At 50.4% G+C, this 14,629-nt stretch overlaps 1 protein-coding gene across 7 annotated transcripts in view; it reads right to left on the bottom strand.

Annotated features, from left to right (window-relative positions):
• Positions 1-3,302: 3,302 nt before the first annotated feature.
• Positions 3,303-14,629, bottom strand: part of NR2F1 (nuclear receptor subfamily 2 group F member 1) — a 12,473-nt gene continuing 1,146 nt past the window's right edge. The window contains exons 1-5 of one of the 7 annotated variants that reach the window (XM_084504209.1): positions 13,613-14,629; positions 12,915-13,029; positions 11,490-12,017; positions 6,559-6,746; positions 3,303-4,205 (exon numbers count right to left, since the gene is read on the bottom strand). The exon at positions 13,613-14,629 is cut by the window's right edge and continues 338 nt beyond it. In XM_084504209.1, coding sequence (XP_084360335.1) covers positions 3,685-4,205; positions 6,559-6,746; positions 11,490-12,017; positions 12,915-13,029; positions 13,613-13,646 — 1,386 coding nt within the window. In that variant the 5' untranslated portion in view covers positions 13,647-14,629 and the 3' untranslated portion in view covers positions 3,303-3,684. Of the gene's footprint in view, positions 4,206-5,559; positions 6,747-11,489; positions 12,018-12,914; positions 13,065-13,612 lie in introns of those variants that run through there. The other 6 variants (XM_084504208.1, XM_084504214.1, XM_084504211.1 and 3 more) reach the window with 6 other exon arrangements.

The raw sequence follows: 14,629 nt of genomic DNA, 5'->3' as shown, positions 1-14,629 counted from the left end.
CCTCGGTCCCAATATGCCCCCTCGGCCAACCAGTGCTCCCTTCCCTTCCCTTCCCTTCCCTTCCCTTCCCTTCCCTTCCCTTCCCTTCCCTTCCCTTCCCTTCCCTTCCCTTCCCTTCCCTTCCCTTCCCTTCCCTTCCCTTCCCTTCCCTTCCCTTCCCTTCCCTTCCCTTCCCTTCCCTTCCCTTCCCTTCCCTTCCCTTCCCTTCCCTTCCCTTCCCTTCCCTTCCCTTCCCTTCCCTTCCCTTCCCTTCCCTTCCCTTCCCTTCCCTTCCCTTCCCTTCCCTTCCCTTCCCTTCCCTTCCCTTCCCTTCCCTTCCCTTTCCCTTCCCAGGTGGCTGCAACTTGCACCCGTGGGAAAATCTCCAGTGGGACAAGCCCCAGCCTCAGGAGTGCTTAAAAAAATAAGAAAGCGGATGGGCATGGGGTGGGATTACGATGGGGATCGGGATGGCGTTGGGATGGGATGGGATGGGATGGAGATGGGGATGGGGATGGGGATGGGGATGGGGACGGGGACGGGGACGGGGATGGGGATGGGGATGGGGATGGGGATGGGGATGGGGATGGGGATGGGGACGGGGATGGGGATGGGGATGGGGATGGGGACGGGGATGGGGATGGGGATGGGGATGAGTATGGGGGGAAGCCGTCCGTCCTCAGGCCTCAGGGGAAAAGGAGAAGAGGGTAGGGAGGAGCAGGAGCTGTAGCGAGGGAGCCAGCTCTCGCCGTCCTGGTCCTCGCAGTTTTAGGGTTTTCCACCGGTGTTTGAGCCGGATGTGGTAGGAGGGGAGCAGGGGTAGGTGCTGAAATATTTAAGGGAGCATTTAAGCCCGGAGTCTTCAATGAGTGACGAAGGGGTGGGGGGTGGGGGTTGTGGGGAGAAAGTTGGAAAATGGATTCGCTGACAAGTAAGGATAATAAATGAGAGGCGCTTTCAGATAGATATCTCAGACGTGAAATTGCACCCAGCTGGTTGTGTAAGCAAACAAATAGTTTCATGTTAGGGACTCTCGACTTGTGGCTTGATGAATAGAACACGACAGAGGTAAATGGCTCTTTAACTCATTTAGGAATAAAACTCTTTGGCTTCCTAAGTAAAAGACCTGGTGACGCCATGGATCCTGAGCAAGCACTTTAACAAGAGTTTTATTAGTTTCCACTTGTGCTCTCAGATCTCTCTCCTTCCTCACCTCCTCCCTTCCGAATCTTTTTTTTTTTTCTTTCTTTCTTTTTACCCTTTATTTTTCTTTCTCTGCCCCCTCCTTCTCTCCCTCCCTTCCTCCCCCCTCTCTCCTCTTCCTCTAAAACTCCTTCTGCCAGGAGGGATCCCCCACGTCACCGGCCCTGGGAAAGCCGGCAGGTCTGCAAGGTGTCCGGGCCAGCCTCTCTTGGGCGAGGGGACTGCCCGCGGCCGCCGTGAGTTGTGGCTTTTGACATTTACTTTTTTGTAATTCTCGCTGTGCTCCGGCATCGCTGCAGAATAGTCATCCTCAGCCGCTCTGACCCACTGGGGATTGAAAAAGCTGGGGGTGGGGAAGTATAGGAAAAAAAAAAATCTCGTGTCAATGTCAATGACAGTGAAGCCAATTATAAAGGGAGCCTTTTAAAACAAATATATAGACACGTTTGGTGGAGATCATGCCATTTCTGGAATTGGCCCCAGGATGGAAAGGGACTGGGTGAAAAGTGGGCAAGAGTGGTGGAGACCCACTTCTGTCTGTTCCATTGAAGCACAGGGTGGACCAGGGTCTGGGGAAAAACAAGAAAAAAAAAAAAAAAAAGAGAGAGAGAGAGAGAGAGAGAGAAAGGAAGGAAAACCCACCGTAAAACAAAACCCAAACCCCACAAAACAAAATCCGACCCCAAACCTCACCCACCCCAAACCTGTTGTTCCGTGACTCGAGAACCAACCCTTTGAATAGTCAAAATGCTCCATGAAACCGGAGGAAGCATGTCAACAGTGTCCGTAATAGCCGTGCACGCACATGAGGGAACATCGCCTGTGAATGGCTGCGTGCCTGGCCGCTGCCGGTGGAAGGGCCGGGGCGAGCCCTGGCCTCCGTCCGTCGGTCCGTCCGCCGTCCGTGTGTCCGTCCCCGCCTCGCCCGCAGCGCCTCGGGGCCGGTTCAACACCCCCCCCCCCCCCCCCCTCCTCCTACCCGCGCCGGGCCGCTCAAAATCTGCTTCAAAGGCGGCCGAGTGCTCGGCTTTTGTTGCAAAGGGGACGCATGACGTTCGTGTATGGCAGGTAGATCGGAAGGAAAGGAAATAAATAAATAAATAATAAAAAGAGCAGGAAAAGGAAAAGAAAAGCGAAAAGCCGAAGAGCCCTTTCCACCCGCCAGCCCACGCTCCTCTCCCCGCCTAGCCATCCATCCAGCCTCCCCACGCAGGAGGCAAGGTGGAATTTACTTTTTTTTTTCCCTTCCGTCCCTGGTGCTCTTGTGCTGCCTCCTGGCATGACCCCGGGCAGGGCCACTGGCTGGGGCGCTTCCAAGCTCGACCCTGGGCGCATCCCACACACCTGCGCGGCCCCGCAGCCTGCAGAGCCCTCCCCCCCTCCCAGCCCCTCTTTGACCCTCCCCAAAACCAAATCTCGTCGCGGAGGGGCTCGGGGGGCAGCGGCGCTGACCCTTTGTGGAGCTCAGAGGCGGGGGCGGCGCCCCCTGCCCCGCAGGTGGGGGCGGGGGGAGGCAGCGGGGGAGTCCCGGGCGGGCCGGGGGGGGCCGGGCAGGGTCAACCTCGCCCCCGTCCCCCCGTCGGGCGGCAGCTTTGGGGGCAGAGGAGCTGCCCCAAGGCAGCGCCGGGGAGAGCGGAGCGGAGCCGAGCCCCGGGCATCCCTCCCCGAGCCCCCTCGCCTCCGCCCGGGCTCGGCCCTCCACTTAGAAGTATTTCCAAATATTTATTCGATTGAATATATAGCGGGGGGCTAATTGGGCGGTGGGAGGAGGCAAGCTAGTTAGCGAGGAGCTAAAAGGTAGGGCCCTTTGTATAGGTCGCGCTCTCCGCCGCGGCAGGGGCCGGAGCGGGTCCGCAGAGCGGGGATGGGGTGGGAGGGGTGGGCTGGGACCCCCACTGCGGCCCCTATTTGCCCCCTTTTTTCCTCCCCCCACCTCCCTCTGCCAGCGTAGGTGCCGAGGACCGCGGCGGGCAGCCCTGCGCGACAACGAGGCAGGAGAAATGTAGCTGGAGATGGTTTCAAAGCAGTATATTGTAGCTTACGAACAAGTCAGCAGAAACTTGCGAAGGGACCCCGGCCCCTCTCCACATTCACATTGCTTTTTTTTTTTTTTTTTTGCTTTTTTTTTTTTTTTTCCAGCAACACAGCGCTCGGTGACGCGATCATACAGTATTTTCAGCCGCCGTATGAATGCCCGAGAGGCTGGAGCGTGGCAAAGGAAAACATCCACCAACACAACGCAGACTGGGTTATTTAACACTTCAGAACACAATACCGTCTTATAAGCAAAGTTTAATAAGGGATTGAAACACTTCTTTCTAGGCACATACATGGAAATAAGTGCATCTCGTACACCTCCTCTACACCTGCAAGTTTCTTGGCAATCGGTGGGTTATTATTATTCATAAATATGAAAATTAATTGAAAAATACGTTTCTGACCTACGAAAAAGTTTATCTGTTTTCATCAGTGGGATAACACTGTAATGAATATATTTACATCTCATTGGAAGAAACCGAGACCTGTCTTTCTCTTCCGATATCCCCATTTGTTTGTGTGTGTGTTTTGTATATATGTATATTTATTATTATTATTTTTTGCGTGTGCGTGTGTTTTGCGTGTGCGTGCGTGTGTTCGTGTTCCAGTTAGTTTGCTCTGCCTTTCGGTGCTGACCCGGCCGGGTCCCCGGCCGTCCGCCACACCAAAAAGCTTCTCCGGGTCCATTCCCAGCGCCTCCCGGTGCGGGATGTCCCTGTCCCCGGGGGGCTGCCGGAGCCCCATGCCCGCGGGGGGCGAGGGACGAGGCTGTCGCCCATGTGGGAGAGGAAGGGAAGGAGCCTCCCCGTGCCCGGTTTCCACCCAGGTTGGAACCCACCCGCGCCCCCCACGCAGCACCTGCGAATCCAGGCCGCCTCTCGTTGCCGAGACGGGCTCTGCCCCCACGGAGCCTCTGCCCGCGATGTTGATTATCCAGCTATAAGTGCCTACTGTATAGAGCTGCTCTCGCCTCGGATCTGCTGCGCCTAGAATATTAAAAACCCCAAGCGGGTTGGATTGAAGGATCTTGTTAATGCAAAAAAAAAAAAAAAAAAAAAGAAAAGGAGAGAGAGGGGAGAGAGAGAGAGAGAGGAGAGGATGGAGGACAGCAAATTAAAAGAAAAACATTGCCCATGATTCCACAAACTGAAAAGCCAACCTCATCCGGGCTTGTTTGGAGGGCACGGGAGATGTCTGTGTGTGGGGGGGATGTTATTTTTAAAGATCCGGCTTTATTAATACGTTAAGAAAGAGCTCCCTTGGTAGTATGTGTTCTTACAGCTCCGTCTCAGATCCTATAAAACATTAATGCACTGAAAGCTGTTACAGAGATCTGCACCACCAGCTAGAAGCATTGTGAAGCCTTTACCTTCAAAGGAGCTCCATTACAGAAATGATTGTTAATTTTCTTTGAAAAAAAAAAAAAAAAAGAAATAAAAAAAAGAAAAAAGAAAGAGCACAAGCCAAAATGAAGCGGGGCTTTTGGCACAGACCTGGGACCCAGCCTGGCATGGGGTGCTCCCACCTGTGTTCCTGTGTGGAGGGGCACACATGTGACAGGCATGAACATGGACAGCAGCGGCTCACCACCCAAGGAGCCAAAATCCAGTTGGTTTTTGGTACGAGTGGGCTGGGAGTACCCTCAGCACACGGTGACTGGAGAGAAGCAAAAGAGCGAGGGCGATGTTTCAGCCAAGAGCAAGCGCAGCGCATGCTCACCAGAGCATGCTCATAGGTCTATGAGGCCTTGGGGTAGAACAGAAGAAGAGGGGAAAAAAAAAAAAAAAAAAAAAGGAATAAAAGCAACAGAAAGAGCCAGGTAGACACCACTATGCCTGGGACAGAGGGTAACGGGGGTCATGGCTAGGGTATGACTGGCCCCGCACACCTCCTCACAGTGTCAGTGGGGTAGGGTGACTTCAATCCATGCCCATGGTTTCTGGAGGGAGGCAGCAAGGTGTAAACTCGGCAGGAACTCCAGCTGGTGGGAGAAGGCCTCCAAGTGCAGGCAGGCCAGTGTGGCACAGGGCACAGGTGGCAAGCCCACCACCCCCATCCCAGCATAGGGAGCCCACCTGCGGCACCGTACCAGGACCCGCAGGACCTAGGCCTCGGCAGCACAGCCAAGCCAGATTGGGGGCATCACGTGGTCTGCACAGCTTGGCTGGCCCCTCACAACTTTGTATTTTATTTTATTTTATTTTTTAACGTTCTCCCTTTTAACACCACTAAAGGAGTTAAAAAGTCCAGGGAGGTTAAACTTTTTTTTTTTTCTTTTCCTTTTTTTTTTTTTTTTTTTTGGTGAACTGTTGGCATGTTTCAAGCAACAAGACTCATGGGTTGTGGGGTGATAAGTTGATTTTTTTTTGCTAAATTCTTTTATTTTTGTTTAAATTCTCACTTCAATTTTAATTCTTGAAGAACAGCTTCGACAACATATATCGCACTCATTATAAGAAGCAAAGGGTTATATCAAAAATTATTAGTATAGAATCACAGGAAACCTGGTTTGGAACCAGAAAAAAATACAAAACAGATATAGATACATAGACACAGGACAATTTTTTTATAATTATTTGGAAAATGTTATTTTCCCCTAATTCTCGTTTCTTTTGTTTTTCCTTTATGCGCATACGATGTTTTAAGTTTTACAAAAAATGAAAATAAAGACTAATATTTTACAAAATGAGTAACAATGCTCGTGGTAAGTGTTTGCGCGTGGAATTTTGTTTGTTTGTTTGCTTGTTTGTTTGTTTTTCATTCTACACAAGGTTCAGTTCAGTTTCAACGCATTTTGTTTTGTTTGTTACTGTACAGCATATATCAACAACAGTCCACAATAAATCCTGGAAGATCCAGTATCCCCTTCAGGTTTGATTAATATCCCCTCAATACTCATATTTTTTTGTATTTTTTTGTATTTTTTTTTTGCTTTTTTGTCTTTTATTATTATTATCATCTTTTTTTTTTTTTTCCTCCTCTCCAAAAGGAAAAAAAAAATAAAAAAAAAAAATAAAAGAAAAGCAAAACCGACCAAACCGAAAACCAACCAAAGCACCACAACCTCCACGGACGCCAAGGTCCGTCCTTCTCCCAACCGCGGCCACACCTCTGATCCCACTCGGGCCTTTTCTTTTGTTTTAGTGTCCGCCTCCCGGGGCCCCCCCGCACCCCGACTGCCCCTCGGTGCGAGCGCTCCCGCCTCCGCCGCCGCGCAGCGTCTCTGCCGGGGGTGCGGGCCGGGCTCTAGGAGCACTGGATGGACATGTAAGGCCAGTTGAAGCTGCTCCCCGACAGTAGCATATCCCTGATGAGGGTCTCGATGGGGGTTTTACCTACCAAGCGGACGAAGAAGAGCTGCTCGATGACGGAGGAGGAGACGGTGCGCAGCGAGGGCAGCCGCAGCAGCAGCTTGCCGAAGCGGCTGGGCTGGTTGGGGTACTGGCTCCGCACGTACTCCTCCAGCGCGCACTGCGACTTCTCCTGCAGGCTCTCGATGTGCGCCGCATCCGACAGCCCGCAGGCGTCTGCCGGCCGCACCGCGCCCGCGGAAGGGCGGCGGATGGGGGGGGGAGTGTGGGGGGGGGGGGGGGGGAGGAAGGAGAGGAGGAGGAGGAGGAGGAGGGGGAGGAAGGGAGAAGCGGTTAGTGGCGGCGAAGCGGACCGGGAAGCTGCGCGCCGGCGCCCCCCTCCTCCCCCATGGAGAGGGGGGGGGGCACCCCCCCGAGATACCCCCCCCCTCTCACACACACGCTCCCCCAGTTCCCATCCCCCTCCTATAAATAACGCGGATTATCAATAACCTGTCCGCCGGGGTCGCTCCTCGCTCATCCCCACCCCCCCCGGTGCGTATTTCCGCGGGGATGCGCTGATAGCCGTGCCATCCCCCCCCCCCCCAAAAAAAAAAAAAAAAAAAAAAAAGAACCGCCGCGACCTCGCCCCCTCCCCTCCCCATCATCATCATCATCATCATCACCCCCCCCCCCCCCCCCCCCCGTGTGCATCACCGCGCTCCTGGGAACCGGGAGCGGCCCCCGGTAAATAACAGCGGTGGGAAAGGGGGGCTGCCGGGAAAGGAAATTGTAATAATAATAATAAAAATAATAAAAAAATAATAAAGGGAAAGAGAGAGAGAGAGAGAGAGAGAGAGGCAGGGACTGCGGAGCGCGCAGACACAGAGCGAGTTTGCTGACATGGCTGCGCATCGCAGGGAGGCAGGGGATGGGGTCTGGAGGGATGCCGAGGGGGGGTCCCTGACTGCCTGCTACGCACCAGGGCGCGGAGAAGCGGCTCCGCACCGCGTCCCGGCGGCTCCGCGCCCGGCAGGGCCCGCACACTAAAAGCCGGGGCCGGCGGTGTCCAGAACCGCGCCCCACGCACCGCGCAGGATGCGGCCGGGCGGGGAGGTGCGCGGCCGGGGCCTCCGCGGGTGCGCAGGGAGAGGGGCAGAGGTGCACGCACCATCGGCGTGTTACACGCGCAGCCCCGCGCCCGCAGGAGTAATTGTGCAAGGAGTGATGGCTGGCTGGGGGTCTTGGGCTGGGAACTGAGGGCAGGGAAGAGTGGCGTGATAACCTCCGTGGCTCAAATATCTACATTGTTTCACAGATTAATAATAGATATTATACAAAAGAAAATAATAATAATTAAATAAACAACAACAACAACAAGAAGACGTCAGGATCAGAGAGAGGCCGTCAGCTGGCACTGCGGTTTTACAGAGATCAAAGGCAGACTTTGCTAATGTATAGATCTGTATATGAATTAATGCATGTTAATGCCCCCCCAAAAGGACATTATAAAATTGTGAATGTAGAATTATGACCCTGGAAGGACACAACAAATTATTCAAAAAAAAAAAAAAAATCTGTAGCGACTGGATTTTTGAAGTTTGCCTTCTCATATCAAGAACTGGCTTTACAAAGAATTCTGAACACCTTCATCTACAATACTGTGGCCTCGAGCAAAAATACAAATAAAACAAGCCATAATTCAAGAACTTCTGAAGAGGGGAACCTTTGACCTGAACTGCGGACTTGGCATCCCTCAGATATACAATTATCTGAGCCAGACTGCTCTGCTAACCCATACTGTACCTTTAATGCAATGATATTTTGCAACATCTAAAGCTCCAGGTTGCAACATATATATATATCAAACGCTCGGGCCTGTTCTTGTTAGCAATATATATCAAAAACACAGGCCTGTTCATATGTTGATTGCCACAAATCACACTCCATATTTACATATATCTTGCTATTTTACATGCATTATCTGCCCATTATGCATTGGGATTCTATTCAACTTCCAAACAATGCAATATGAAAGGGTCTTACTGACACCCTAGCAGGGCTTTTTCTTTATGCCCCATATGTCATACCCTTAAGGTTAGTAAAATATTTATCAGATATTTATGGTAAGTGCACCTATACTGCAGGTCACCGGACGCTGTAGATGGGGCAGTTGCTGGCTAGGAGGGCGGCAGGCAGGAGAAGGAGAAAAATACGCCTTGGGATTTGCATTACGCCGCCAAGCACGTCTGATTTTTCTCGTGCCGATAATATCTATTGAGCTTTAATTATTTTTAATAGTCTGGCATATGCGTTTATTTGGATTTTATTTCGGATCCTTAAAGGTGGCGGTGGGAAGGCTTAATTCTCCCTCTAGAACGGGATTAAAAATAATAATAATTAAGGGATGCACAGCTCGATTAGATTATTGAGTCCAGAGAAGCGCAATCCATGGAAGAAATAATGCAATACATGTTTACCGAAGGTGAATTATTATCCCATCTCAGAAAGTGGGCTAATGTGAAAATTCTGTGTGCCTCACTTTTTCATATGGCAGTGTGTCAATACGGGAAAGCTCTATATTTCTTCCCGCAGTCTATGGAAAAGAAATTATGTAAATAAATAACCATTACTGTTCAGCACACTCCAGCCTTCTTCTTTGTAGTAGTGGGAATGTATTTCATGTTACGCCTTCAGAAGAGTTTAGTGTTCAGAAAATATAGATGTAATCAGCTGGCATCTAACTAGAAATCAAAGTTCTTATTGCGCTGCAAATAGATTTATTGGATTTATGTTATTTAGCTCGGTCCCTTCCTGGAAACGTTTATTTATGACGAGGAAAAGGTAGATGCAGGAATTAATAACTCTAAAGAAAGAAAAAAATAGAGAGAAAAGAAGAAGAAGGTGGAGGAAAGAGAGAGAGAGTCAAGAAAGGGAGCAGGTTTTGGGTCACGACCCAGTCGTTGGACGGTGTCCAGAATTTTACGGATTAAATATACTATCCGGAGCCCAAATGTAAAAACCACAACAGGAGAAACCCATGCCAGCTTTAAATACGAAGTCCTTAGCAAAGGACTTAGGACAATATGCCTAAAAATGTCTTTTCCATCAGTCAAAGTTTGTTTAAAAGTTGGACGACTTTGAGAAACGCTTCCCATGAATTCCCCTCTGGCTAAGCAATCAAAACAAGTTTAGTGAAAAGTGGAAATGTGCGGATGGGGGTAAGGGGTAGATTACTCCTGACAGCTGTATTTCCATTTTCTGAGATGCCCCATGCGATCCTGCTCCAAAATAATATTATTGTTCCCTTTCTAAACCCCATTCACGCCCCGCTCCATTGTGGGAACAGGCTTCCCCCCTCGTAAACATTTAATTATTACATTTGTTTTTAATATATGTAAATGAGGGGCTCATCTAAAGCCTCCAACTGCCTTTCTAGCCAAGGTCGATCATCTGAGGAAGGTAAAGGAAGGAGGTGGGAGGGGGAACAGAAAGAGAGGGGAAGAGAGAAAAATACGAAAAAGCCCCCTTTCCCCCTCAAAAAATGTCCTAATTTGGGGAAATCGTCTTCCCAGCGCCTTTGGCGGCGGGAAGCACTGAGGCACGGGCCAGAGCTTTCCTAATTTCTCAAAGTTGGGTCTGGGGGGAGGGGGTGGGGGGTGGGGGAATCACAGAAGGGTTCTCCCCAATCGACCCTACTTATTGATGAACACCCTGAAATGAATGGGGATGGAGAGTGCGTAAGTCTGCAGGCAGGCTCCGGAGTTAAATCAGCCTGATAAATGCTGCCAGGTCTCTTTGTCACTTTTGAAAAACATGTTTCCATCAGGAAGACTTATTAAGATAAAATGCATTAAAATGTCGAGCTGGCTATTCAGTAAATCTTCCATTTGTTTTAAGATCTGCACTTTATCCTCTGCAAAGAAATATTCCCTCCAACGCCGAGAGACTGCATTTGCACTGGAAGTAAAAGGGGGCAGTCACAGTACATGTCTCCGACCACCCTGCATACAAATTAGATACTCCTGTCTAAATAAATTATCTGATGTTCAAATCGATATTAATACTACATTTGCTACATTACAATATTGTGCAAATTTAGGAGTCATTTTAATACAATGTAAATACTATTTTTCATGCATGAAAGGCAACAAATATTGATGGATTATAAAATGCTTACTGTTAAACAAGGCCTTTGAACGATTTGCCATCTTTGTTCAGGAACGCTTTTAATTTTGCTTTGGCCTAGTTTTAAGTCAGATTTATTAGGACTATTTAGTTATCACTAAGTGAGAAGACCAGGGTGGAAAAAAAAATAATAAAAGGATAACAATAATACAACAGACAGCAAAAAGGAAAGTAATAATAATAAAAGGGCTCGAACCAAACAACAACAAACCGGACAGAAAAGAGACAGTGGAAAGGGAGAGTAGAAAGAAAAAAAAAAAAAAAGAAGAAGAAAAAGGAAAGAAAAGAAAAACAAACAAGTAGAAAAAGTGGCAATTAGCCCCATCGAGGCGATAATTAGAATAATAATTAAAAAATGACGTTGCGAGGCCTCTTATCTCGCCTCGCTTCCACTGCCTACATTTCCACCGCATCGTTCGTCTTTGATGTTTATAAATTTCTCTCTCGCAGGTTACAATAATAGAAGATGTATTATATTCTTATAGGCTACAACCAGAGCACTTCAAAGGCGATGTTAATGCACTTTCCTGCCGGTTAATTTGAACCATCTATCATCAGAAAAAATTGTTAACACGCACGCACGCACGCTCCCGCCGTCTCCGCTCGGCCCGATGCACGCCCGCCTGTGTTTGGGACGTTTGGGACTCCGCCGGGGGGTGGCGAGGGGGCGAGGCGGGGTCCCGAGGCCGTGTCCCCGCGCTCCCCGCCGCGACCCCCGCGCGCATCGCCCCCGTCCCGCCGCCCCCCGCCCCAAACCTCGGCGCGCCCCAAACCTCTTGTCCCGGCGCTCACCTGAGGTGAAGAGGACGATGGCTTTGAGGCAGCTGTACTCGGCCGAGTCGACGTGCAGCGCCTTGAGCTTCTCCACCTGCTCCTGGAAGATGCGGATGTGGTCCATGAAGGCGACGACGCGGTCGGCGGACATCGGGGAGGCGTGGAGGCCGGCGGCGGCCAGCAGCGGGGCCACGTGTAGGGGCATGGAGCACTGCGCCGCGTTCAGCACGAAGAGCTCGCTCCAGGTGAGCCGCAGCAGGGCCACCTGGTCGGTGATTTGCAGGTCGGGGAAGAACGGGATGTTGCGGGCCCACTCGACGGCGCTGAAGAGCAGGCGGGCGGCCAGCTCGCAGATGTTCTCGATGCCCATGATGTTGTTGGGCTGCATGCACTGGCTGCCGTAGCGGGAGGTGGGGTAGGGCTCGGCCCGCAGCAGCAGGGAGATGTATCCCGAGAGATAGCAGTGCCCGTTCAGGGGGTCCCCGTTGGTCAGGGCGTACTGGCCGGGGTTGGGTTGGGTGGGCGGCATCCTTCCTCGCTGAACCGCTGACAAAAACAAGGAGAGAAGGAGAGGAAATGTGCATCCAGGAGGCTCGCGGGCATCGCCCCGGCGGCGCTGCCAGACAGCCGGAGACAATGCCGGGCTTCTCCCCCCCGGCACACGCACGGGCACACACAGCCAGAGGCATGCGGAGCCGGGCAGCTGCGGCAGACCTGCATCGCCCCCCCGCCCGGCACGGCACGGCACGGCACGGCCCCGGCCCCGGCCCCGGCCCCGGCCGCGACCCCAGCCCCGGCTCAGGCACCCCCAGCACAGCAGCGGCAGCCAAGCGCCCCCCGCCCCCCAAGACAGACAGGCTTCACGAAAATAAACACAGATTAAAACAGAAAGAGAAAAAAAAAAAAAAAAAAGGAAAAAAAAAAAAAGAAAAAAGCCAAGGCAAACAAGACAAATCCGCCACCCCCCCCCCCCATCCCTCCCCAACCCCCACCGCCGCTGTGCCCCCCTCCCCTCTCGCAACAAAAGGCAGCCCCACACGTAAAAATAAAATCAAAGGAATCCTCCGGGTGGTAAGAAAGTGGGGTTAAAAATCACAGCCAGCTGTTAAAAATATAGCCAAGCTCTGTTGTGGATCCCAGCCGATTGCCCTGGTAGCATTGAGATTTACAAGTGAACTGCTGTGTTGCTTTTTTTTTTTTTTTTAAATAAAAATCATAAAAATAAACGCGTCCATATTCTTCAAAAATACCACATCATTACCCTTAAAACTGGAACAGGTCGCAGCCCCCCAGCTCCCCACTGCTAACTTTATTACACAGAACAAGCTTTCCATAGAGGACCCCCCCCTCCCCCGCCCAGCAAAGTTCTCCCTGCTAAAAGGAAGAGAAAGATTAAATATTATCAAGGGAAGGGGAAAATAAAACAAAAAGGTCCGAACTTACAATAGCCAAACATTCGTGGAAAAAAAAGGGGACGGTGTAATTAATATCTTTGGTGCGCTGTTGCCACTGCAAAAGCCTGCAGTCAGCGTTGCACAGTGAATGCACAAGCTTGCAACTGCAAAAACACTGGATTCATTAACCATCTCCACACAGAGCGTAAGCATGCCTCGAGTCCCGAAAGCTGACCAAAGTTTTTTTTTTTTTTTTTTTTTTTTTTTTTTTTTTTAAGTGTGTGTGTGTTTTACTTCATCAGTGCCAGCGTTTTCAGCCGCATGCCATGTAAACAAAGGTAACTTAAGGAGAAGATACAGCTACTCAGGCTTATTTCTGCTCACACTCACACACACTCACACACATGCTCACGCTCACACGAGCACGCACACACTCACTCACGCACACACGCACACGGGCTGGCACGCAGATAATTCATCTTTCTGGCGTGGCACATTTCCCCAACTTTCTCTTTTATTCCCATTTAGCAGAGCCACGTCCATTCCCCGCCGAGCCCTCCAAGTCTCCCGGGCCGGACCTTCCTGCTCCTGCCCTCCAGCCCACCTCTGCCTCTTGGATCTGCTTTTAAACTTGGCAGTTATTTATCAATTAACTGCGAACACAAATCTATGCGTTTTTTCACCCCCTTCTCCTTTTTTTTTTTTTTTTTTTTTTTTTTTTTTCCTTCCCCTCTCCCAGACGCCTACCAACAGCCCCTGAAGCTACCAATGAAGTCGTCATATTTGCGAGCTCTTTCAGATCTGGAGCACCTTCGTTCCTTTTCTCGTGGCATACAAAATAACAATTTCAAAACCAATTAAGGCAGGAGTAATCCCCAGTCCGCAAAACCGACTTGTTTCGCTGGTGTGACTCTCAGGCATCTTTAACGATAGTCACAGGGTAAACTTTCACTGTAAACCGAGAAACACATTTCGAGGAGAAAGAAGGGCAGGAAATCTTCCTACGCGAGGAACGAGCCTAAAAGCGAGGAAAACCACAGCAACTCTTGGAAGGGAGAGGGGGGGAAACAAACAAACAAATATATAAATAAAAGAGCACTTGGAAATGGTGAGGAGCCCACTGCCAGATGCAGGCTAGGAATTCTGCTAAAATGAGAAGGATCGGTAAATAGGTTATAAATCGCAATTTGTATGCAGGCTTTAAGGAGAGGGTGGAGTTTGACGAAGAAATAAAATGAGCAGCGTGCTAAAAAAAATGACAGAAGTACGGAAACCCGGTTCACTCACAAACTTTCCTTTGAACGCATGGAGTGAAAACAAGGCCAGATCTCGCACAGAAGCACACTCTGGGGCACCGGGAAGCGCAGGGAAGCGGAGATACAGTAGCACATTTCCCCCTCCTCGTCCCCCCACCCGCCTCCTTTTACTCTTTTCTTTCCTACTTACACGTCTTTCATCTTTCTTTCAGGAAAAAAAAAAAAAAAAAAAGAAAGAAAAAAAAAAAAAAAGAGCCTGGGAATGGATCTACCGAGAAGTGTTGTGGGTTTAAAAAGAAATGATGGGGCGGGAGGTGGGGGGGAAAGGAAGCTGAATGGAAGCACATCTCGTACAGAGAGAGAGATGTATCTCCCCCCACCCCCCGGTCTCATGCCAACAATAGACAAAACCACATCCACACACACGCACGCAGACACGCGGAGAGGCAGACACACGCGCGCGGAGATAGCGGCTAAACGATAAATATTTAGCGAGCGATCATAATAA

This window comes from Aythya ferina (assembly GCF_964211825.1).
Source record: "Aythya ferina genome assembly, chromosome: Z".
NCBI lineage: Eukaryota > Metazoa > Chordata > Aves > Anseriformes > Anatidae > Aythya > Aythya ferina.
This window is presented reverse-complemented; position numbering and strand designations above follow the sequence as displayed.